The sequence below is a fragment of the Chironomus tepperi genome, unplaced genomic scaffold, assembly GCF_022539635.2.
Source record: "Chironomus tepperi strain 1889 unplaced genomic scaffold, CSIRO-AGI_Ctep_v1 contig_349, whole genome shotgun sequence".
NCBI classification, from domain to species: Eukaryota; Metazoa; Arthropoda; class Insecta; order Diptera; family Chironomidae; genus Chironomus; species Chironomus tepperi.
Window position 1 is genome coordinate 134,445 of NW_027226471.1, and position 26,561 is coordinate 161,005.

General features: G+C 28.0%; 1 protein-coding gene and 1 long non-coding RNA gene across 9 annotated transcripts; one reads left to right on the forward strand and one right to left on the reverse strand.

The window, feature by feature from the left end:
• Positions 1-128: 128 nt before the first annotated feature.
• LOC139094107 (phosphatase and actin regulator 2) lies at positions 129-26,543 on the reverse strand. 8 transcript variants are annotated; one of them, XM_070645031.1, is made up of 13 exons: positions 26,370-26,543; positions 25,260-25,277; positions 21,004-21,171; positions 20,011-20,109; positions 19,133-19,510; positions 14,298-14,339; positions 6,510-6,719; positions 5,974-6,279; positions 5,680-5,902; positions 5,001-5,030; positions 3,528-3,904; positions 3,177-3,453; positions 129-3,080 (listed from the first exon to the last, which is right to left on the reverse strand). In XM_070645031.1, exons 1-13 carry the CDS (start codon positions 26,455-26,457, stop codon positions 3,065-3,067), a joined length of 2,232 nt encoding a protein of 743 aa, XP_070501132.1. In that variant the 5' UTR covers positions 26,458-26,543; the 3' UTR covers positions 129-3,064. The 8 variants fall into 8 exon arrangements, with proteins under 8 accessions (XP_070501132.1, XP_070501127.1, XP_070501124.1 ...); XM_070645026.1 differs by lacking the exons at positions 25,260-25,277; positions 26,370-26,543 and adding exons at positions 21,812-22,548; positions 24,679-24,856 and having other exon boundaries at positions 19,133-19,507; XM_070645023.1 differs by lacking the exons at positions 25,260-25,277; positions 26,370-26,543 and adding exons at positions 21,812-22,548; positions 24,679-24,856.
• Positions 14,013-15,229, forward strand: LOC139094109 (uncharacterized). The gene is made up of 2 exons (XR_011544750.1): positions 14,013-14,187; positions 14,261-15,229. It is a non-coding gene; the product is annotated as an uncharacterized lncRNA (long non-coding RNA).
• Positions 26,544-26,561: the final 18 nt, after the last annotated feature.

Consider the following 26,561-nt stretch of genomic DNA (forward strand, 5'->3'; position numbering starts at 1 on the left):
TCGTTACGAAAGCTCTTTTTTAGTCAATCGAAAGCTTATTCTTCAAAGCTCTAAGGATAACAGTAAAGTTAAAAACCTGAAATTTGGAAGCAAGCTGTAAAGAAATCAAAGATTGGAATAAGTCATAATTGAATATATAAAACGTAATGAAACATTTAATTTTTTTATTATCAATTTTTCGAGTATTTTAATTTTTTTTTTTTGCATCCATAATTTCAAACTTGAATAATTTAGCTTTCATGTCTTGCTTGCCGTGAACAACTCTGATTTTCTTTACTGCTTTGTTCATCATTTTCAAAAAGTTTGAACACAACCAATAATTTTATTATTCCTTTATTTTATTATGTTTTATAATTTCTTCTTATGTCTCGAAAAAAAAAATTTATTACTCATTTTAAAGTAAATTTGCCTCAAAACGTTTTATTATTTGTTTCGTTAATTTCTTTTCATCATTTCATTTCATTTCAATTTAATTTAATATCAATTAATTATTACATATTTTTTTAAGGTTTAACTTAAATACTATTTTTTCTCTCGCAATATTTTCATTTTGCTTTGTTTTTTTTTTTTTTTATTCATCAATAAACTTTAATTCTTTTGTGATGAAGTGAGAGGTGCAAATTGAGTTTTTCTTAGTATACGTCATTCTACTTTGCAATCAAGTATTGATATCACGTTTTGGAAAAATATGGAATTTTTTTTATATAAGATGCTTCTTTCGTCGACAAGGATGACGATACTACGGAAAAACTCACCAAAAAAGTAAAGAAATAAATTAAAAAAGATGTAGTTACTGCTCATTCTGGATCTTTGTAAAATTTTCTTTTTTTTAACAATTAAATAACTTTATCGAAGATTTTTTATGGAAGTTTATATTGCCAATTTGGTTAATAAAATCAAAAATCTCGATACATGATTTTAGACATTCACATTTCGTCTCTTTTACTTTTAGGCAGAAAGCTTTTTCAGCAATTTTGTTTAGCGGTTTAATCCTGACTTTATGGGGACTCGAACATTTAATTTACTACACTTTTTCAATACCAATAGACAATAGATAATCTTGCTTATTGCTTGATCAAATTGCACTCAAGATTTAAGACAGATTTTCCTATCGACACAATTTCATGAAATTACCTAATTGACATCATGCAAATTTTATAAAAGTTTCTAAATTATTTGATGAAATGACAATAAGGCAATTGCATGAAATTGCTCGGTAGGAATTATATGTTAAAAAAAGAAGTAAGAAGCAAATTATAAATGCAGGAAAGAAGGAAATTATGATTTACTTTGGGAAAAACCTAAGTGGCACAAAATGTGCAGCTCAGGATAGGGATACTTTTTGGAAAAATCAAAGAATAAAGTAAAATGAATTTTTCAAAAAAATTCTTGGACGCAAAAGTTAAGTTTTAAGAATAAAAATAAATATTCTTTAATTTTTTTTTGTTCATTATATTTAAAAATAATGATATTTGTTCGTTTCTTGGCATCTTGAACTAATTAACAAAAATGAAAAGTAATAATACAAAATTTAAATTTTAAAAACGAGAGACAAAAATGTTCAAATTTATATGTACACAATACAAATAGAATAAAATCAATACTTAAATTAATTAATCCTATTAATGTGATAGCGAAAGAAAAATTACATAATTGGTGTTTGGATGTAAATTACATCATACATAAAAGAAAATTTCAAGTTTTTCGTGTGGATAGATTTGAGGAATAAAATTTAAATTGAATGTCAATCAATTTTTATTCGTAATGTTTGAGTCACACAAAAATTTTCAAGCACGCCATCCTTACTAGCAAACTACTGCAAATTGACTACTTTTTCTTCGAAAGTATGCCTTTCAAATTCTCAATAAAGTCTTTAATCCATTAAAATGCTTTAATTTTAGCATTTTATTTTGACTGCCTTAAAATTTTCGTGCCACTATCGATTGCTCAAATGAAATAAAACAAATTGATTGGGAAATTAACTTAATTTTGCAGACATTTTCCTGCGATGGTTTTCTTCATTTTAAAGTTCATTAATTGTTTATGTATGTCAATAAGTTAATTTAATTATGTTTTAAGATTATCATCATTATCTGATTTTCAAAAATTCTTCAGTTTCATTTTACTTTGACTTCTTCAAACATTAATGATTCTTAGTATTGTATCTTTCTTGATTGTTTCTTTTTTTTAATATAAATTCAAGGTGTGATGAATAATATTATGAAATGTATGCTTTATATGTGCTGCGAAAGTATGCATGAGGTTGATAAATTGATGTATGATTTAAAAATCATGTCTTTCTCGTTCATAAATTAATCTAAATCATATTCAATTATCCATTGAAAATTTCTCGTTCATTTTCTCAAAAAAGAAAAATAAATTAAACTAGATGTGGTCATTTGTGACCGACGAATGCGCATTTTCCCAACAAGGAATCAAAACCAATTTTGCTAAACTGTGACCAAAGGATACAAATATCAGCTAATTTGGTCAAAACACAAATGAACTACAATTGAAACGTCTTCCAGTTGTTATTTTCCTTTTAACATAACTGTTCTAATATAAATTTCCACGTTTTTCACGAGAGACGGACAGACAAAACTCGGACAATAGCGTCTTTTCTCCTGGAAAATGCGCTAAAAAGTTATGACATTTTCAACTGCATACAATACAGGAGGAAATTTCAGGCAACAAAAGCCTGTAACAAAATACATTTGCTTTTCATTCATAAAAATATGAGATGAAGAAAGAATCATTCATATTTCTTATTAATGCTTTTAAAGTTTTTTTTTTTTTAATTTTTTTTTAGTTTTTTTTTTTTTGGTTTTGCGCAATCTAAATTTTTCCTCACTTTTTTTTTGTTTTTTTTTTCTTTTAGTATAAAGGTAGGTAACATCCTATTTTAATAACTTCAACATTATCACAGTAATATCTTTAATATTTTACTGTTTTCTTTCACTAAATATTTAGTTATAGCGGAAGTTTCATCAACAGTCATCGTCATCAATGTAAGTCGATTAATGTTATGAATAAAGTTGAAATTGATGAGTTGAAATACGAGGCGTCATGGCCTATGGAATCTACAAATAAATAAAAAAAAATTACATAATAAAAATCCTGTTTTTTGTTTTACGAGACAGTTGGACATAATTTTTAATTAGTTTGATTTGACATACCTAGTTAAATGACGACTTCCTTCGTGTACAGCCATTTCTGAGCTTTTAAATTCATTTAATTCTTTACGAATTGCCGCCTTATCTTTTGGCGTTAATCGTGTCCATGGTTTATCAGCTCGTCTATCATAGTCCTGTGCTTGCGTCACTTCAATATAGTCATTGAATCGAATAATTTTCTTTTCTTTTAACTCTTCTACTGTTGGCCTAAAACTTAATTTCCTTAATAAATAGCTCTTTTTCTCTTCCTTTGATTTCTTCTGTTCTTCAGGAGTTTGGACTGTTTCAATGGTAATAAAAAAAAATTAATTGATAATGGTTTTTATTTGTCATTTTTTGATTAATGATGCTTACTTTTCAAGATATTTCTTTCAACTAATTCTTCCGCTGTTGGTCGCATTGAGAGTCTTCGAATCAATCGCGCTCCAATTGCCTCTTTTGTTTCCTGTTGATCATTCTCCGTTTGAATTCTTAAAATGTTTCTATTAATTAACTCCTGTCGATCAGGACGCAAAGCTAATTTCAACGATAAACTTTCTTTTCTAGCTATTTTTGTAGCACGATCCGTTCCAACGGGATCGTCACGATATAAAATCGGTCCATCATTTGAATCACTATCATCGTCGTCGTTTTCATTCAAGGTCCCAGTACCGTTCTGTGCCATCATATATGGCCTCGTATTCTCCTTATTCTCCATTGTACACGGTAAACCGAAGCGTAATGGACGAGGACTAAAGAAATAATAAATAAATAAAAAATAAGCATGTTAAAATTATTCACTTAAGTTTTATATAATTTTTATATGCATATTTATCACAGGATATACATAGTGGATTATGAGAAAATGAAAGAATATAAATTACTTCTCCTTGTAATCTTTGCAATGTATCAAAATATATTATTCATCCCATCTCCATACATCTGATATTCTCAATGTCATTTTCTTTCAAAAATTACAAGAAGATAAGTAAGAAATAAAGTACAGACCACAATTAAGGATATAAGTGTAAATATTAATAAAATATAGTGCATAAAAATAAAAATATTAAGGAATAGTCAAACACAAAAGGATAAGCTTAAAAATGTATTAAACTAGATTAGTATTTTAAACCTTGCATCAAAAATTTAATAAATCAAATTCTCAAATACATCGGAACATGCTCAAATGCTTCAATGAAAGAACAAAAAATTCAGTTATTTTCATCCAACAATAAATGGGAATGAGATAGAAAATGTCATATTTTTTACTTGCATTGTTTTCCCATAAATTCTCATGAAATAAAAAATATTGAACATAAATCTTAAAATTACATCATGCTTGCATTTAACATTGAACCTTTAGAAATAATTCAAACCAAAATTTATTACAATAAATAATTTTAAATCAGTTCACAAAAACACAAAAATTTCACATGTCAGTTATACAAATATTTCAACTTTCAATTAATAGAGGAAGCTTCTATATTGTTTTATGTTTTCATGTTAGTGTTGTGTTGAACAAAATGTCTTTTTTTCACAATTGACATTGAAAAGTTTTCTGAATTGCTCGGACAAAGAGATCTCATGTAGGAAGTTCAGAGGAAGACTAATTTCATCCTGCTACAACACCACATAAGTTGGTATTAGAATCATTGAATTTTGGTATTTTTAATTACGTAAAGAACTCAAACCTCAAAAAAGTATTAATATTCAAACAAAAGTCATGTGAAAATTAAGAAACGTGCACTTCTTCCTTTTTCACATTAAAAAGTGTTTTTAATAAAATTTAATCGTTCAAAAAATAAGCACAACCAAAAAGTCATTAAAATGTGATGTTTTGGAAATTACCAGATTCTGATCCGCGGTCGCAGTATCGGCCTATAAAACGAACATACACAAATTTTTGCTTAGATTTTTAATTAGGACAAAAATAAAATAACAAAAACCAAAGTAAAAAAATAAAGTTTCAAAAAAAAAACAAAGCCGAACAGCACAATATGACATGTGCAGTTTAAGAACCCTTTTGGGAAATCTATTCATGTACTAATTTGAATGATCTTGCTTTTATTAGATTAAATTTCATTCTTTGCTACAAATATTGGGAAAATGAACGTAAGGTACCTCTCATAAAATAAGTTAGAGTAAACAATTAAGCACATCGTTCAGAGGAGAAAAAAGGTCCAAAAAGGTTTTACTTTATCTTGATAACGACTTTTATAGCCGAAAAAGTGTTTGGTTTAATAGGAAATTCAAGGTAAAATGGGTTAATATTTAGCCAGTCACACCTACGACAGAGATTAATTGTAGATAAAATAAAGATAAGGAGAAATATCAGGTTTTTTATAGACAGGAAAATTGCAGTGTGAATGCGTGTGTGTATGTGCTAGGACACACAACTCGTTTTACATAAGTTTTTATCGCGGAAACTACTATATTTATGAATATAGCACAACAGGATTAAAGCAGAACAAAAATGGCATAAAAATATGATTTAATTAAAATAATAAAAATCAAAATTAAAACATACTTGAATGATGAATTAGCCTGACGCTCATGGAGTGTTTTATTTGTATCCTGAGTCGTTGGAGTTCCAGGATTTGAGGTTTTCTTTTTTAAAGCTGACTTTAATGGCACCGCATTGAACTTTGGTTCCTTTGCAGGAATCTCATCAATACGATTTGTATCAATATTTGGGTTTTGCATTGGATACATAAATTCTTCATCGGAATCCATTTCATCCTGATCATCATCTGAATTAATGAAAAAGAGTTATGTCATTAGTTATTACTGTCATAAAGTATAATGAAAAATAAAAGTTTACCATCATAATCATAATCATGATGACTCAAGCCTAATACAGCAGGACCATGCGGTCGTCCAGCAATTAATGTCGGACTAGGCGTGGAAAACATTGGCGGTGGAGGGATGGGGCCAATTTCGCTAACTGGGATTGGCGGTTCCGGTAATTCATAGCTATCAACGCTTGAAGCATTGCCCTGTGTTACACTATTGCCCATATATCCCGAGTTTAGATTGAATTGCTGATTCATTTGATTATTATTATTGCTAATTATACTGTTGTTTGCTTGCAAAGGACTATCAGGTGTTCTCCTTTGATTATCTTGATCTAAATAATTTTTTAAGTGTTCATTAATTTTAAAATGTCAACAAAAAAAAAGATACTAAGTGGAAATATGTGTTAACACGATATAAGCCGATATACGATATTACATAAAATGACACAATTTTCTTTGCAGATAGGAATACTATGATATCTAATTACTAGGTTAAAAGAAACTATGATATCATAGTGTTGCATTTCGTACCAAAGGCTTTTATATCTTCCTAAATACTTACAATTATCACCATGATAAAAGTTAATGCGTTTCGTTATTTTTGGTCCAAGCGAATTCGGTCGTTCTAATTTTAACATTGGACCTCCTTGAACATCCATGTTACCGCCACCAGATGACATCATCATCATATGCATGCTAGCTTGCTGTTCATGTTGCGATAGAGCATTATTGTTGTTGCCATTACTACTGTCAGTCTTTTCTTTTCGCGGTTCTATATTATTGAAATCGAAGACATAAAAGAAGAAAAAATATTATTAAATAAATAAAAATATAAAAAATTCGAAGAGCTTGTTGAAGAATAAAAGCTTCTTTAACAATGATAAATCGCTTATGAACACTAGACAGAACAATATGACAATATCGTAAAACAATAAAAGAAAATTTATTCACATTCTTTATTTTAGCGCTTTTATAGAATAATACAATCATCCATTTTTGACTGATTGATCATCCTAAAAAATAGTAACAATAGATAAATATGCTTTTAAATCATTTGTCAGTTATAATTTCAGTACTTGCATTCTTTTTTTCCTTCTCACATTGAATTAGATAAGCGAAGTCCTTTGACAGTAAATATTTACTTGGAAAAGAGGATATAAATACAAGCACGTGGAATCGTAGCAATTTCAACAAGCTTACTTCATTCTTGACTTTCTTCCTCATATTTTAATATTCAATAAACAAATATAATAGAATGGAAAAGAGTCAATAAGCATAATAGTATCAAGGATATTCCTTTATTATAGAAAGTAATGATAGGAAAAATAGCATTGAATGTAAATAAAATACAATTCTGCGTAAATATGCGTGAAGTAAGTCACTCGCTCATCATTTCATTTTACTTTCACATAAATCGCAAAATCTTATAGTCTCAACAGTATCATGGCGGCATTTTATGTGAGAAATTTATTCAAAATATCACGATATGGAATTTAATTTATCAGAATGCTTTTTGCTCGCTCAGGTTTCACAAATTTTCATTTTTGTGGCTCACAACGTGTTTTTGTGAGTCTATGAAAAATTTGTAAATGACGGGTCAGAAGTTCTTATTTTTAAAATTCGTAAATGATCCTTAACAATTTGTGCATGTTTTATAAGAAGTGACTGTTAACTTCTCAACACTGAGACCTTCTTGAAACATGGAAGAAAATGCGTTTTTTTCGGTAACTTGAACCACTTTATCAAAATTTATGTCATTTCATGGCAAAATAAAATGAACATTTTAGGCGAGAGCTTTACATTTGTAATACCTAATGTTCTCCTTTTTCATCGCCTGCATTACACACATTTTTGATCTAATGACGAAGAAGAAAAATTCATATTTCATTGAATTAACAGTAATACATCATTTTTGATGTGAAGGAATAAAGAAAACGAAAACTAAATTTACTTCTCATACCCAAAAGTAATGCTAAAGGCTGTCTTTGTTTTTCCCTTAATCCACGATAAAAATTGATCGTAGTTTTTTGGGCATGACAAATTACATTATGTTGTTAAGCTTTATACATATTAATGTTATTTTTATGCTCTAGTTCAATTCTTTTACTTTTACAAGACATGACTTCAATGCCAATCAATACAATAGTAATACAAAAAGAGCCAAAAAAGTTGAGCCTGTTTTTGCAATAAAATAGATAAAATGCAAATGAGAAGCTTGTTTAATTATTATTAGAATTTTTTACGGAATACATAAATTTGAATCAGAATTCTTGAAGAGATATCACAATCTTATGTTTTTAAATGGACATTAAAACATTAATATAGTTAAAAAATGTTCCAAACTTTTTGATGAAATCGGCAGTAAAGGGTCAATAGACGATAAGTTATATTTTTCAAATCGAAGCCAATCAGTTTTTTGCATGCAAAATAAACCAAACAATGAAATAGGAGAGTAAAAATCGATTGCGTGCCTGTCTGCAAAAAAGTAAGCACGATTGTGTATTTGAAATCAAAAAATAATAATAGTGAGGATATAAGGATCAAGACAGAAACATGGCTATAAAAATAATTTCTACACATTTAGATACTCCTTATTCTGTAAGAAATAGAAGACATTTTCTGTCTTTTTTATTTCCATTTTACATAGTCGTCATGATAAGATATTATTGTTGTTTATGTGATTGGTTTGAAGAAGAGGAATTCTTACCTCATACACAGCAACATCTTGTGTTGTTCTTTTGTTAATTTGGAAACGAGAATTTATATTTTTTACTTTAATAATTCAATTCCAGACATATTTTCAGATTTTTTTTCAATTTCATGATAAAATTATTGCAAATCTTTCACAAGAATTAAGAAGCTTTTTACCAATAAGAAATAGTATCAACATGTTTCAACTGCATTAAGATGTTAGCCAACCAATAATATATTAAATGTTTTTGACATTACAATTTAATGAAAGTTTTGAGTTCACTTTTGCAATCTTTTTTCTGTTTTCTCTTTTCTTTATTTTCTTTAATACTATAAATAATCTAAGTTCATTAAGCGTAAGTTCTGTTTTATTTTTAACGAATTTATTTCATCTTCATCATGATCCTAAATTTAGTATGAATTTTTTTTTAAATTTATTAGAAATTATTTATTAGCGCTAACTATTTTTTAAGTCTGCTATATATCAAAACGTAGTTAATAATTGGATGAGAAATTGTACAAGAAAATGTAGAATAAATGAAAACTTAAGAGTCCTATATACATAGACTTAAAAGATTAAAAGTTATATTTTGTCATTGTATTATAAATTTTGGTAGCAACCTTATGTAAGAAAATCTTCATTCACTTCAATCTTCTTGGCTGTTTATTCAGTAAATGACTTTGAAGTAAATATTTTCTTTACTTTTATACATTTTTCCTTATTCTTATTCACTTACTTTGTTATAACAAAATTATCTAATAAAACAATTTTCATTCATTGTAGGTTTGTAGACATTAATTTCAAACAAATAAAAACATGAATCATTTAAGTCACAGTTGGAAATTTGTAATGAAGTTAATTTTAAGTTAGTTGATCATTTCTATTGATTATCCCTTAAAACTTGATTCATAAATCAGTGGATTCTGAACGTGTGTCACGATACACTAGTGAGTATCCACGTTATCGACCCCATCTGGCAATATGGATGTATTTGTGTTATGCTTACGTCATTCCATTCATGAGCATTGCAGAAAAGAACGATACAAAGATATAAGCTAAATTCTTTATATTTCTTGAGACACATGACTACATATCTTCATAAAAAATTTAAACAGTTTATGCTACCTTTTTTATGTACATCTTACGGCATTTCCCACAACCTTTTCCTTACGAAAGAGATTTTTTTTCTTCTTAAATTATCAAACAAATTTAATTTTTACACTGATGAAGCAAAAATGTAAATTTTTTATGATGATGAACCAATGAAGCCAAAATAGCTCAAAAGAAAGAATAGTTGATGAAAAAAAAATCTCAACAAAGAAATATACTTTCAATGTACTATCAGCCTATGTATAAGAATTTTACAATTCAAAAAATTTATAAATTAATTTCATTAGTCAAAAACGACTTGCAAAATTTTATCTTGCCGGGAATGTCTCTCGGTATTTTTCAAAGGAATTTAATATTTTTATTATTGGCAAATAAATCACAAATGTGTAACATTATAAATAAAATTTTGATCTATAGACATTCTTGTTATAAAAAAGAGAGAAAAATTTAAATTCCTTCGTTTGACGACATCGAAGATGAGTAAACAAAAGTATATTTTTTCTCAATTTTCTTTCTGAGATTTCCCATATTTCATCAGTTGCTTGTTTTGAATTAAGAATGAATGGAGAGTAAATGCTACTTTTCATTTTAAAACAGACAGATATATTGAATGAATGAAAATATTTTTCAATGACCTTAAAATTTTAAGTTTACATTTTTTAGCTGTTAATGTATTTTTGTCTATGTCCTTTTAAAGTATATATTGTGTTCCTAACAAGTTTAGCTTTCGAATGAAGTAAAATATAGACAACGGACATCATTGTGATCGAATGTCTGAGTGACTTAAAATTCCTTGTGTGATGATGCTAGTTTAATGACTTTATGTCTCCAATATACAGAGAATGAGTTGTAAACTCATTTTTGCATGTTAATCTTGTCACAAATTCCCGATTATTTTTAGAATTGAAAGTACTTGCAGCATTCCATTTTATGAAAAATTTGGAACACAAACTACATACGCCTGAAAATTCGTCGTTAATTTAATGCGTTCTTTAACTTTTGTTTGTTTGCTTTTTCGGAAACTCTTCATATTTTTTCATTAATTAAATTCATTTCTTTCCTTTTGTGTTGTATCATAATGTTCAGCACTCTGTTAAGACATTCGTCTCATTTCTAAATGTTTTTAAAAATTTTAAATTTTTTTCACGCCAGCTTTCACGCAAAAGACGAATCATAGCTACTAAAAGTCAAAGGTGGTATAATATATTGCTTAAAAAGGGTTGAAAAGTTCATAAATTGTTTTTTATATATTTATTTTTTGAAAAACAAAGTTGAGAAGATTTATGATTTTTCGCATTTCGGTATGATCAAAGTTAATAATTTTCTAAAGAAATAAATCAATTTTCACGCAAATGAAAGATCTGTCATGAAAGCAAGAAATATAAAAGGTTCTAAATTTCTTTTACTCTGTATATCATGTGCATCTAACCAATTTTTGTTCAAAGATATATCTAAATATTAAGCCTGAATTTACAAAAGAGATAAATTAGAACTAGACAGTGCTTTTCATCATGCAACAATCTAAAGATTTCATGCTATCATATACAACAAGTTGAGACTGTTCATTCTCTCTATTTTCCTCTTTTTCCAAAATGCCGGCAGACGTGCAATTTAAAAGAAAAATCAATAAACCGGCTATGAATGAAAGTACACTATATTTTGATAATAATTGTATAAAATTCTCCTTTGTGTCTTTTTAGGTTGTAGCATAATTTATTTATTTATTCGATTTAGGACATTTGAAAATGTTTATTTTATCTAATAATATTCTTTGAGAGTCACATGAAAACTTTTTGTCATAGCAAAAAGATTGAAATATAACAATAGAATAGACAGAGAAACAATTCTATCCCTTATTCATACAATGGTATAAAGAAAATTGAAAAAATGTGATATTTTATTAACCTAAAAAGCTATAGCTAAAAACAAATTGGATGTTCTGGTTTCCATTTGATATGCCGTAAGGAATTTGGAGGCTATATTTAGCTCTAATAAGAAGAGATTACGTAATGACGTGCTTGAATTTTATTTTCTCTCAAACAACATTCATTCAATTAGCTTTATGCATTAAAAATATGATGAAAAAGGAGATTCATGAAGAATTCATGGAAATGAAAATTTCACGTTTAAACCAATTTATGCAAGTTTGTATTTTTAAAAACTCCTTTATCCATAGAATAATCCTCATATCCTTTCTCTCTCCAAAATCATAAGTCAACAATTCCTTCCTTTTCTTCTCTAACATTTAATCTTTAAAATCTCTTTCTTCAATGCCTTCTGTCGATAAGAACATAAATAGAAGATTTTATTTAACATATCAATAGTATTATTTTTAAGAAGTTTTACATGTTTTGTCTCATAGTAACCTTATGCATAGTCATCATAAATAAAAGTTGTCTGGCATTTAAAAGAACAACATTTCTATAGAGAAACAGAGCTTTCTGTTTAAAGTTTATTATCATTTCTCTCTCATTTCATTCATTTATATAGAAAAGTTCAGAATGAGAATAAAACAATACGAAATACTACAATATGAAACGACATTTGCAGCATCCATGCGCATGTACTGATATACGCTGTAGGACCTTGAATTGATTTTTTTTTTCTTCCTTTATTTTTTTCTCAATAACACTTGTATACAAGGAAAAAGTAAAAGAAATGAAGGAATACAATGATGGTCCTATTAAGAAATAGGTTTACAGTGAAAATTCTTTCAATTCCATTGTACGTTCTAAATATTCAATGAAAGTAATATAAGCTTTGAAAAGCTTGAAATGATCATCATGTTTTTTGTTGAAATAATATTGTTAAAAATCTTTGTGATAAAAACACCCACTATACATTAATACAATCGTGCTCATCACCAAAATCGTCCCATTTTTCTCCTTCTCTCTCACACACGTTCATCTACTTTCCAATGACGTTGGCAAGGTGAAGGAGGAAGGGTGAAGGTTGCACACATTATTTACAGAGCATACCAAAAAAATTGATTACTCATTGAAAAGTAATTTGGGATAAATTTATTCTTCTTTTTGATTCAATAATTTTGGTTCGACGCTAATCGTCACGAAATAGAAGAACGAAAAAAAAAATAAAGAAAAATCTTACCAAGGAAAGCAGCTGGTGGTGTAATTGGAGATATATTGTCCCAACTGTTATTGAATTGATTTTCATTCTGCTCTAAATTATAAATCTCTAACTTTTCCTTATCACATTGTCGACGTCTTCTTATGCTCGGTGCAAAACTTTTCAAAAACTTTACACCACTTAGGTTACTTGTTGGTGATAATTTTATTTTACCAACCGTTTGCTTAGTCTTTGACATAATTGTAGTAATTTTTTTTTATTCAATCTTTCTCAAATAACTTTATGAATCATATTGCAAAGGGATTTTCCATTCCTTATGAATGAATCATTTTATAAAACTAGTTAGTGCCCATATGAGCGATGAAAAATGTGTTCACAATTTTTTCTTCTTTTTCTTTTTGCAGACTTATTTAGAAACACCACACAATTTTAAACATTTGAAACATAAACTCAAAGTTAGATGTTTAAACTTCTTTTATATGTACTGCATTAAATTGAATTAAATTAACTTTTCACGAAAACTGAAGAAATGAAGAGAAAAAAAAAACATTTGTCAAATCTAGACGGAAAAGTCCTTCAATCTATGGTTTTTCACGATACTAATAATAAGAAAAAAAAAATCTTTTCTTTAAGAAGGGGAAAAAAAGATTCAAGAAAAAATTTTGGATATGAGTCAGTCAAAACTCAACGGGTGCAAAAATGTGACTGAACAGGATGAAGAACTTTAACAGAATCAAAAACAAAAATTGAGAGTGAGAGCAGATTCTATACGAAAAAGTGTATATTAAGGAAAATTCCGATTCTATTTTCATTTTAAGGATTGTTATTGGTGTTGTTGCTTTTCTCGCGAATGTTGTAAAAATATATTTGTGGAATGTTCATGATATTGAATGAATGTACATGTATATTATAATATAGATATATTGAAATGAATACATTGAAAGGGAAAACAAAAATCGTTGCCTTTCCTTTACACATACAACTCAGTCGAAAAGCGCTTCACAAATCATGCAACACCAAGTTAAGCATTAAGCATTCGGAAAATTTTGTTTCCAAATGAATGTTTTGTCAGAAAAAGAAAAGGATAAATATATTTTTTGAATGTTTTTCAACAGGTTGCTTAATGCACGTTGGAAAGAGATGAAAAAATTGAAAAAATTTGAGAGAAACAGAGAGTAAGTTTTGTAAAAATAATGTAATTATTGAGTAAACATTATTTCTTCTCTAATGTAACTTTCACACTGTGAAAATTATGAAGCTTTTCATTTCCGTGGCAAACCGCAGAAAAAAAATAAATGAACATCTTCAATCAAAAACCTTGACTTTGTCTTATTTCTTCTGAACACGCATGGTAAACGTATGCTTAGTCTTTTTTATATACAAGTTAGAAATCATAATTAAACTATTTTTCTCTTACTTTACAGTTAGGACTCTTAATTCGACAAAAATAATAAAACTCACCGCTAATATGAAATTTATCGACTATCAAATCCTGTAACGTACCTGTAAATAAGAGAAAATTATGTAGATATTTAGAACTTGCCTTAAAATCTATCATTTCCTTCTTCATTAAACCAATGTGAAATTTTAAAGACGAGCATCAGCCGATATATTTCCGATCAATAAAATATTTATTTAAATTTTGTTGTTAGCCAAAGTCATTTTGTCGGGAAATATTGAAAAAATCAAACAAACAAGAGAATGAACAAATGTTGCAAATAATCTAATCTTTATATCGTTGTATGTACATAGCATATATCTAATTCCCTTAAGATTGATAAGGTTTTAATTTTTAATACTTCATATGTAATCAATTATATAGCATGAAAAAAAATATCGATGAAAATTTATTAGACGAAGATATACACTTTAGAGCCAGAATAATAGACTATCCCATATAGCCAGTTAAAGACTTTTTCACAGATTTTGTTAAGACATGTAAAACTGATCATTTTATAAATTTTTGAGAAAAGCAACGGAGAATGAAAATTTGCCTGCCACTAAATGAATAAGGAGTATCTCACGAAAAATTATAAGGAATATAAGGTAAAATTTAACATAAAAAAACTACAAAACTACTAAGACAATAAAAATTATTTACCTTTGAAACAAGCACAGCCCATTATGTATCCCATCATCAGAATGCACTTTATTTTTATTTTGTTTTATTCTGATTGTGTTATATTTTTTGATTATAAGTTTTTTAACTACTTCATATCAATTTTAAATCCTATTATGTTAGAAGTCAGTGATCTCATATAAATCTTGACTAATTTTGCATGATCGTTGAGTCATGCAAATTTTTATATTTTTGTCCACAGTCGCATTTTATAGTCATTCATGAATTCATGACATGAATGGCTTCAATCGTTACTATCACCATCATGTGATCACTATTAAAAAATCTATTATGACCAATTAATTCATTAATAATAGAGTCGACTAACATTATTTTCACATAATGTTTCACTAAATCACAATATTATTATATCATTATTTGAAATAATCTAAGTGCTTTTGTGTCTACACGAATGAAAATATACTGAAATTCCGAAATTCTTTTGAAATGTGTTCTTGTATCAATGTTCATATTTCTGTCCACAGGAAGAAGAAAAATAAAGTCATCTCCTCGAAAAATAACGAAAATGTACTGATAAATTCTTTAAATTGGGATAGTAAGCTGATAACGTTACGCAAAAAAATTAGTTTTTAGACTATCTTGCCCTTGCTACAAATTTTTATTAGGAACAAGATTTATTGTTTGAGGTTGTTACAAAATCTCAGACATTTTCCCTCTAAAAAACGGCCGAAAACCACAAACGGCCCCGTTTATCATTAAATAGTTTGTTTTTTAATGGCTACATAGCTCTGTATTTCTTACGTCAACAGATAATATTCATATGGGAAAAAGGAGAAAACCATTATCGAGAGTATATAAAATACACATATCACGTGTCACGACATTATTATACTTTTGATAAATACAAAAAAAAAAGTTACTTAGAAAAAATAAAAATATACAACAAAAAGTTTACGTAAACTTTTAACATCTACTAACACTATCATTGAGTACTTTTTATCGCAAGTGATACCTTTTTAAGCATTTAATTCAGTCATTTGTTTTTGTTTCGCAATTATTTAATTGAAAAAGTTTAGAATTCACATTTCGTGGAAGGCAAGGACTAGTTGTCAATTTATACATGAGCCATACTTGGCAGGAATATTTGTTCTTATATATTGATTTTGCTCCTTGAATCTTTTAGCAATTGGCTCTGCTCAGAATTTTTAAATAAGATATTGTTTCTTTGATCTTACTCATAGAGATAATCTCTATCCAAATGACTTTCCTCAACTTATCATTGATGCAACATTCATCTATGATTCATAAGTACAGAAAATACAAGCATGATTCAAAAGCTTCTTCTTTTATGAATCAGGATAATTTTGCGTTGCACATGAACTGATGTAATTTTCATATAAAAGCGATGACTTTTAATTTTATACTGTTTCACCTAGAATATACACAACACTTCTCTTATTCCCCATTTGTTTGTATAAACAAAAGGAAAGAAAACATAGAAATGGGTAAAAAAATCAATATTACGTTATTTTCAGCCGTTTGGCTCGAAAAATGTATGTACTGTACTAGTCCAGCAAAAACAATTTATTATTATTGTTTAGCTTTTTTTCTGGTGACATTTGCTTTGGTCGTATAAACGTGTTTTCAGAGGTCAAACTCTCTCATTTAACCAGAACGAATACTCTTCTGCCATTTACCTAATGACGAAATGTCATGGCAAAAATTACTCCAATAAATATTATGGTTATTATTTATTATGACAATCGATGTAGCTATTAATGGACAACATAACTATTATTTAGTTCTTCTTATGTCATATTGTGCGAAACTTATTATACCTAAATACGTCATTTCTTTTCATTACTCAGCAAGTATAAATGAGACCGGATCGAAATAACATGAACCGATAATGTTTTAAATTGATTCTAAAGTTATGAAGTTATTGGATGTATTATTCATTGTAATTGAAAGTTCTAAATCAATTAAACTTTATTGTCATTTGAAGTCACTAATTCGATAAGTTTTTTAATCGCATTTTAAAGAATTTATTTTGACTTTGTGAACGTTTCCAAGGTATTTAAGGTATTTGAAGATAAATTAAGACGAGTCATAACTTGGCAATCGTGATTATTGCACATAAATGTGTGAATCTTAAATATTGTCAAACGTGTATATGTTTGCATATAACACCTTGTTTTCACATTTAAAATATCTCACTTAGCGATGAAATATAAACTTTTCAAATATTTGAGCATGAAATTTTCTTTCTTCTTCTTATGCACTATTTATTTTTTCTTCAACTTCTTCCTGCAGATACATTTTCATTCATGTATATTGCACTAATTTAAATCAATTGATTATACAAAATAAAAGCCTTTTAAATTAATTATTATTTGAGGAATTAAAATGTAGAGAATAATTTACAGTCAATCAATGAATGAAGCAAATGTGTAACTGAAAAAATTATCAATTATTTTACTTTTTTTGTATTAAAACTGAATATATATGTATGTATACATGGCGGCACTAAAATTTTTATACAATTCATTTGATGATTTTTTTTCTTCTTCATTTATATCTCTCTATAGAAATACATACATTTATGTATGTTTGAGAAGAGTGCACAGATAAATTAACACAGTGGCGACTATTGTATTTGTTTTCATAAAAAAGATGAAAAATATGATTTCCTCTTACAAATAATTATTTATGGGTTTTTGCTTCAATTAATAACTTCTGTTTTCGATTCATGTTTTAATTACTCTTTTGCCGCAGTCAAGTCACAAAAGTCACACAAAAATGGTCAGTTTATTTAATTCCAAAAATTTCTTATATTTTTCTTAAAAAGTTTTTAAAACTTTTAAAATATGTTACACAAAGACTCAATTTATTTATATAATAAATGGATGACTTTATTCTCTACGGATTATACAATTCAATTTGAATACGTTAAACTGACCTACACGTTAATTTATATTTAATTGAATAACTTTTTAAAAATGACTTTTTTTTATATCCTAAGCCTCTTCACTAGGCAAAAGAAATTGCAAAATAGCAGTTTAGTTTTTTGTTTGTTGTTGTTGCTTTATTTTGGGGAAAATATTTCCCACTCATGCGCATATGATATGCTTTCCTGTTTCTCAACTCAGCTCTGGCAACCCACAATGTGTCGCTTTATTTTTGTACGTTAATGAAAAAGAAACCGAAAAACACAAGATGTGACCAGAAGATGAAGAGAAAAACTCTATTATATTTCGGCATTCCTATATACATACTATATAATCCTTTTACTATGAATAATTTTCATCAAATTTCAAAAAATGATTTCATCTTGAACACGTGAATAAAGAAAACATTTCAAATGAATTTTCTTTCTACATTTTCTTTATAAAAATGTGTGGAATTCAATTTTTTCTACGTGATTGGTGAATCTATAGTACGTAATCTAAAAGACATTTTTAGCCAAGAATGTGAATAAATTTTGATAATTAAAGATTAAATGAAACATGAAATATGAATTAATATTTTTTTCAAAATTTTTAAACGTTTTCAAATTAAGACAATTAATATCTCTGATACTTATATGCTAATTGAAGAGCTAATCGTATCATGTCCAGAAACCTTTCATAAACTTGATTTAATATAAATAACATTTTCTGATTACTAATTCAAATTTCACAAAGCCACAGAATTTGAAATTTCTTCTTATGGTTCCTTTCTTCTGAATTTCTTTATCTTCCGTTTTGTTTCGGAATAAAGCTATTATCGTGACTCAAATATCGGCTTCCAAAAGTTACCAATACAGGCGTCATTTGAGCATTTATCTTGAATTACTTTATCATTGACAGAATGAATAATTAAAAGTTAATTTTTCATGCAAACAGATCAGACCGCTTAATTTGGGGTAATAATTTAATTAACCTTTTATAAACTCAATGCGAAAATTCCGATTAAACATTTTTTCAATAATTTTAAGGTTTTTATAAAAATACTTAGAATTTTTTTGTTCCTAAATATAGTGATCCCTCTCGAATATATTGGACGTCATAAGTAACGAATCCTTATTGAAAATTAAAAAATATGATATTGTCGTGGGAGGATTAAAAAGGTCATGTCTACCTTCATATCAAAGCGAGTATAAAATTTCACATGAGCATATTCATGTTCATAAAAAAGGGAAAAAAGAAGATATTTATGGATCAAAATTTCCACTCACCCATATGGTTGTTTGCAAAATGCTTTTGCAATTGTTGTTGGAGGGCTTGATGATGTGCAGCTAGCGGTGTGTGCGGCGTTTGTTGCTGCTGCTGCTGCTGTTGTTGTTGTTGTTGTTGTTGCTGTTGTAATGTAGCATGACCGATTTGATGTGCTGATTGAGAATGTGATACGATAAGACTTCCATTTACATTGTTTATCAGTGGACCACTTGTAACATTGTTCTGATTGTTATTGCTAACATTCATCGGTGATATTAAATTGTGCGCCGATTGAGATGAAGGCACAGCACTGATTGATGATGAAGTATTAGATATCATACTGGTTGGGGAATTTATTAGGACGGCAGAATTTGTTGGACTTGTTATCTGATCATCTACTTTAGATGAGAATTTGTATTAATGTAGCAAATAAGAAAAGAAACAAGAAAACACGAAAAATCGATTAGTTTGAAAATTATTCTTACTAGTTATTTATAAGGCTTAGAAGCTTTTACTGAGCTTTCCATTTTCATTATTATTCATGAAATTAAGAAAATATTTGATACTTTTTTTATAGTTCCTCTAAGCCTAACAACGATATTTTTACATCATTAAATATAAATGGTGAGAATGCAAAATGAAAATTTATTTACGACAGAGCATTTCAGCATGCAAATAAGGATAATGATGGAACATAACATTAAATAATTTAAAAAATCATTTAGGGTGGTCGAAGAAGAACCGAACAAAATTGCCGAAAGAATATTTGATTAGAATTAAATTGGAGCTATATTTAAGCCTCATTTGATGTGGGTGTATACATCGCATAATTTTGATTGATAGACTCCCCTAAACTGTTTATTGAGTATGTGAATAATCTTCTTTTTATATGTATTACCTGGCTCCGGAATCGTAGATAATGTGCTTTCGGGCAGTAAAATACCTCTTTCAATTAATTCTTCACGATTGGCACGTACAGAGATTTTACGTTCGAGGGCTAGAAATTCAACAATTAACTTAATATGAGCAATTAACATTTAACAAAACATAAAAATTACAAAAAAAAGTCATAATAAGCTTCTTAAATAACTTCAAAAAGTCAAACGAGAACCATAAATCATATTTTAATAAAGCAGAATTCACACCCACATAAATTTTTTTATTTTCTTGATTAAGAAGATAAGGACGTAGATGATGATGTACGAACAATAAGTACAGATACTTGGCAATAATATTAGTAAATTACGAATAGTGTCACATAAAAAAATGTATTAAAATTTATAGTGATCAACAATTTATTTATGTTTAAATCGAGACATGTTATGAGAGAAGAAAGCTTTTTAAAACTTAATTTTTGGTACATATCTCGAAAAAGATTCTATATGACAAAAATAATCTTTTGACAATTAACAAAGTATATCTCCCGGTATATCTCTTCTTGTTAGTAGGTACCAAAAAATAAATTTTATTAGCAAAAGTCCATTTAATGAAACCGTTGAAACATTAAAATAATGAAACACTTAAAATCAGCAATAGTAATAAAATTGATTTAATGCGATTAATGAAATGTTAAGTGGCATATGTAGAAATTCCAAGTATTTCGAGAAATAACATGAAATAAGTTTGTTAATAATCCCGAATAGTTGGAACCTCTAGAAAATGTGTCATTTATTTTTATGTGACATACTGTTGTGGTTAATTTCAATCATGATATTTCAATTATTAATCATTAAAAGAATCAAGCTAAAATAGTGAAATTATTGTAAATATTAATGTGAAGCTTGCATTAAATTCTTACTTTTTAGTGCTAGATGTCAATGTAGAAATTTAAATTTCCACAAAACCATCTTTTATTTATATGTTTAATATGAAAAGAACAATAAGGACTCACATTTTGATGCCTGCTCAAATTTTTCACTTTTCTTTTTTCTTCTCCATTTCCAAGGCTTAAAAAGTCTCCCCAGAGCACTAAATTTGCTTTTCCGCTCTAACGGTGGGGTTCTCGTGCCAGTATTTAAGCTAGTCGTTCGTAATGTTGTTGTGCCATTGTGTTTTTTAACTAAAAGAGTATCGAAGAATAAGATTTGTACAAAAAATCAATTAAAATTAATTAGTGTAAATGATCAACTTTGAATAATGAGCTTTCACATAAAAAATCCTTTTGTTTACAATTTAACGTATCATAAAAATTATATAAAGGTATTAATAATATTACGCGGTAGGTAGTAAATAAATCATTAACAGCAATTTTGTAAAAGACCATGTGAGAAGAAAAAATCGATGAATGAGTGCTGAATTATTCGGTAGATATCAACAAGTTGAATCAACAAAAGCAGTGAGTAAGAAACCCACTCGTAAGTAATAATCAACAAACTAGTAGAACGCATTAAAAAAATATATGACAATATAATAAATTAAACTATTTAAGTGTGATAATAATAATTAATTAGAATAAATTAAGTTTTTTCAAAGGGGTCATTTTGACATTGCGTAACAACTCAAATGACATAGACATGCCTTTTCTGGAACAGAGATTTTTTAAAAAGATTTAATCAATATCCAATTCTCATTTAATAGACCGCTACAAAATTTACGAATGTCTCCAAAGTCATCTTACAAATAAAAATTGTTGTTTCGTATTCAATCGTAATAAATAAGCTGTTGATGGAGTAAAAGTTATAAACGTATTTGGTCGTTACCTATTACAGTACTTGCTTCTTTTGCAGCTTGCGCAACAGCTGGACCGACCTGCAGAATGTCACTCAATGACAGAGATGAGGCTATTAGTTGTCGTTTTTCTTCAAAATTTAAATAGTCAAGAGAATTACTACGTTGTGGCGTCACTGTTATCGTAACAGATTTTTGCATAGTCAGCACACTTTGCTGCTGATATTCATGTTGTTTCATCGTATCATCATTCACATTGTTATTTATCAACGACATGTTGAATGTCGTCTGAATGTGTTGATGATGATCAATCAATCAAGCACTCTGTGCCTCTTCTAATTCAATTAAATTCAGTTTCTCTTTTTCTCTGCTCACTCTTTTTACAATAATAATTGATCACGTATATAAAAACACTGTTTTTTCTTTTCTTCCTTTTCCTTTTTAAATTTTCTTTTGGTTTCATAAACATTTGTTATGTCTCTAGCACTAATATCTTATTTTGCACATCTTGATCATTTTTTTTATTTTTTTATTATAGATTTATAACTTGTATAAAAAGATAAGAACTCCATTTATCAAAAATCTCTTACAGTAAATAGTTACTTTTAGTAGAAAAAAGGTTGGATATCCGATAAATTGTCAACATTTGTATTATTTTCAAAATTGGCTTCGACGGAATAAGAGTTTATTACAGATATCATAGGTTGAATTTTAAAAATATTTTTCTTTATTTCATTTCTTTACGGCTTTTTTTTTCTTTTGGCACTAACTGCAAAAAATATTTCATCAAGAAAATGTATACAATGTGTTTCTCGGTATTCATTTTCTTTTCTTTCACAAGATTGATATTAATTCTGCACATAAATTTTCATGTTTTTCAAATGTAAAAAGTATAAGTATAAGATGTTGCACAGGAAATAAGCATAAATCGTCATTTTAAACTCAAGAAGAAAAATGCATTATCAATATGTAATTTTCAGTCTCATAGTTTGTACAGCTTTTTTGCGCTCTCTAATGTATCTATGCTTTATATATACATATATTGCATTACATTTAAGATGAAAACTTAGTTGAATACATACAACACTCAGACTATATGACCTATAAAATTATGAAATGCTCATTTGGTTTCTCTCGCTTATTTTTAAGCAGAATTATTATTATATGCGAATACATTTTGCCTAATTGAATAATTGGAAGCATGAAAACTCAAAACGTTTTAATGTTATACATTTTGTTCCTTTTATTTGAGTCGTAATACTTTTTGTGTGAGATTTAAAATGTATTAAAATCTCAAAATTGATAACAGCGCTGTCGATATTGATTTTTTTTGTGTGACGTTTAAAAATCTAAATTTAAAGCTTTGTTAGCTTATTCCTAATATGAGTCTTAAGACAAAATGGGATATTATACACTGAATTTATAAGATTTTTCCCATATTTGAAGCCAATGTGTCATAGCAAAACTGTATTTCCTTTACATCACATTTCTCATTTAGAGTTTAAAATTCATCATTAAAATTGTAATGGAATTAAAATAAAACGCTAAAGCATGTACATTTTTTTATGTAGGCAAAAAAGCTACAAACTCTATTGTCTCGAATCGTTATTATTACTATTTTTTCTTATGCCTTTAGTGATTTAAAAAAAAAAATAACAATTGCACTGGTGTTGTTGCTTCTATAAAGCATACATGTGTGTATGAGAGAGATAATTTAAAAAAATTCACTTTTTTCTCTTTATTATTTTGCATTTTCTTCTTAGTTTCTTCGCAGATGATTACTTAGAAATGGGAATTAGTAAATTGAGTTATGAATGACTAAAACACCAAGTACGTTGTTGAAAAAAATTGATAGAACGGTTTATTAGTATACAAAAGGCCAATCCATCACTCGAAAAATGCAAATAGTATCAAACTGTTTATGAGGACATAAAATAAAATAGCACTCGGTCATCCACGCAAAATTAACGTATTTTTAAACAGCAAGCAGTAAGAAAGAAGATGAAATTGGAAGGAAAGTGAAAGAATAATTTTTCTCTCGCAAAATTAGTCTTAATTTGTGATGAAAAATATGTTTCATTTGATGATGATTTCATTTTCATTGTAAAATTTTTTTGTTTTTTGTTTTAACTACTCGAGTATATTCATTCATTTAATTCATAAATACATGAACGTGAAGAAGAAAAACAGATAGTTGCACTTGTCGCTTCTCTCTATATAATGAGTTTATTTTTATTTGGATAGAAGACTTTTTTTTGGATTTTGGGGAATGCCTTTACATATAACTCAGGTAAACATTCTCTCGATTATTTTATACATACAAAAATCTTCTGTATGTTGTACATATATATCTATAGACTTCATCTCTTTCTCTCTCACACACGTATTTACGCCCCTAACAGAAAATATTTAAAGGAATTTGACTCTATATGTAAATAATTAAATTAGTCCACAGAACATTGCAATTTTTGAGAGACTTGTATGAATAATTAGCATAAGAATTATGCTTGATTTAAGCTACTCAATTGTCGACTTAATGGAACGAAAAATTTATGTCAAATTAAGGCGAGATAAATGTATTAATAGTATAATCAACAGAGGCAATAAATTAACTTTATCTCATTATAATGAATAAATATTATTACAAGATGATAAGATAAATTTTCCACAATTTTCTTCTTGAAATTTTCTCTTTTACAGAATTATTTTCGTAATTAATTTAATTTCAGCCTATATAATTCGTTTTTATAGTTTTTTTGCTTGTTTCACTATGCACATCAGTCAAATGCTTTCATTATTCAAATAACATCATAATTCAACACTATTTTGGGCACTAAAAAAATTAAAAAGTTGTGCAGAAAACACCATTATCAACAATAAATCTTTCGGTTGAACAAACTTTTGCTTTTTTGACACCAACACTTGAATTTCCAACGCGAAATTTATATTACGATGAATGCTTAGAACTTTAAGACGTTAAAACTACATTTTACTACATGATTAATCAATTAGAAACATTTATTTTGTAAGAAATAAATAAAATTCAACTTTTCAGATTACTTCAGGGCTTGCGACTATGGTCGGATTAAAAAATATGTTCGAATAGCACCTTTTTTAAAATATCCGTTAAACCATCCATATGATCATAACAGCTTTTTCACCATACAACTTGTCGATTGCTCTTGTCATAACAATGTAGGTATTTTTCAATTTTTATGTGATTGCTCTTTATTTCGCATTAAATTTTTTTGGCAATTTTTTGTTAATTCTCGAACATACAAGAACCAGGCTTAGAACATATGAGTTATGAGCTTAAATTTTCACTCAATATGTCTTGTGTTGCTTTAACTTACTTTGCTCATTGAGTACACTTGTGAGTATACTCCTTTATTGGGCATATATTCAATAAATTTATCATGGAAACGTATGTTCCTTGCAAGGTTTTTGTATGTTCGTTGGAACAAGTATTTTATTTCTCACCTTCATCGAAGATTTCACCTAAAATTAAATAAATGGACATAAATAAATAAATACAGTCTAGAATAGATTTATTCAAATTTCCGTTTTTTATTCGAAGCAAAAGCTTTACATAAATCGTATTGTTTGCGACATGTACATTTTAAGCTATGGAGATCCTTTTTATTTAAATATTTAAGAATCTTGACTAGAACACAATCGGGCAATCCATTAAGCCAAGGACACGAAAGTACTGCACAATCTTCGTACAATTGATTTCGAACCGGTATAAATAAATTTTCTTTCAGCAAGAATGATAATTCCTTTAAATTTCTAAATGAATTTGGCATGTGATCACATAATTTCTTGAACGGTACATATCTCGATATCGGAAGTGTGATGGATTTACTCTGTACGAAATGTGTCTTGTCAAGATCCTTTAATTCATAGATGCTAAATAGTGCAAAATCACCACTCTCCAAAGAATTGAGCACAATTTTGCGACTTTGTTCCAATGTGAATTTGAATGTTAATTGAAATAGGCTAGCATTTATGCAGATATCTTTCGGAAATGTGCAGTGTCCCAATATTCTTTGATTAAAAGCCGAACACCAACTTAATGTATAGTTTGATAAATCAATCTCAGACCAATCACCAATTAATGAACTCTCATATGCACAATACAAAGCAAGGGCATTTAGCACGCTAAATTGAGTATAATTTGGACAACTGGCCACTTCATTACTAAGAATATTATACAGCTGATCAGGAATTTTGTCTAGTGTTGCCAAATCTAATGTAATGAGTTTATCATCTACAATTAAGATAGATAATGAACATACACGTAATGAAATGAAATTAAGATACAGAATGATAAAAAGAATGGCTTTAATCAGCGATTCTCAAACTCTTTGTTATGATTCAAAGTTGTGAAATTTTAAGTCGAAATTTGAAAGTAAATCTGATGACTTTCATTAATTTTATTTTATGACAATTTTTTGTGTAAGTGTTTGAAAATCACTGATTTAAGTCTTAATGAACTACATTGCAATTTTATCTAATCTTTCTATTCTTAAGAAATGATGAGTTATGGCATAAGAAAAGTGACTAATAAAGAAAAAAATTTCAACCTACTTTGGTTTTCCAGTTCTTTTTGAATGAATTTCTGTGTGATTTCTATGTCCATATCCTTAGTATCTATTTGCTCTTCTGTACTGCCCATTTTTAATATTAAATATAATTTAAAACTCAATAAAACTTAAAATTTTTATTTTTTTACGAAAATAAATACAGGGGTTGCTCATAAATTACGTTCAACTTTTAGGG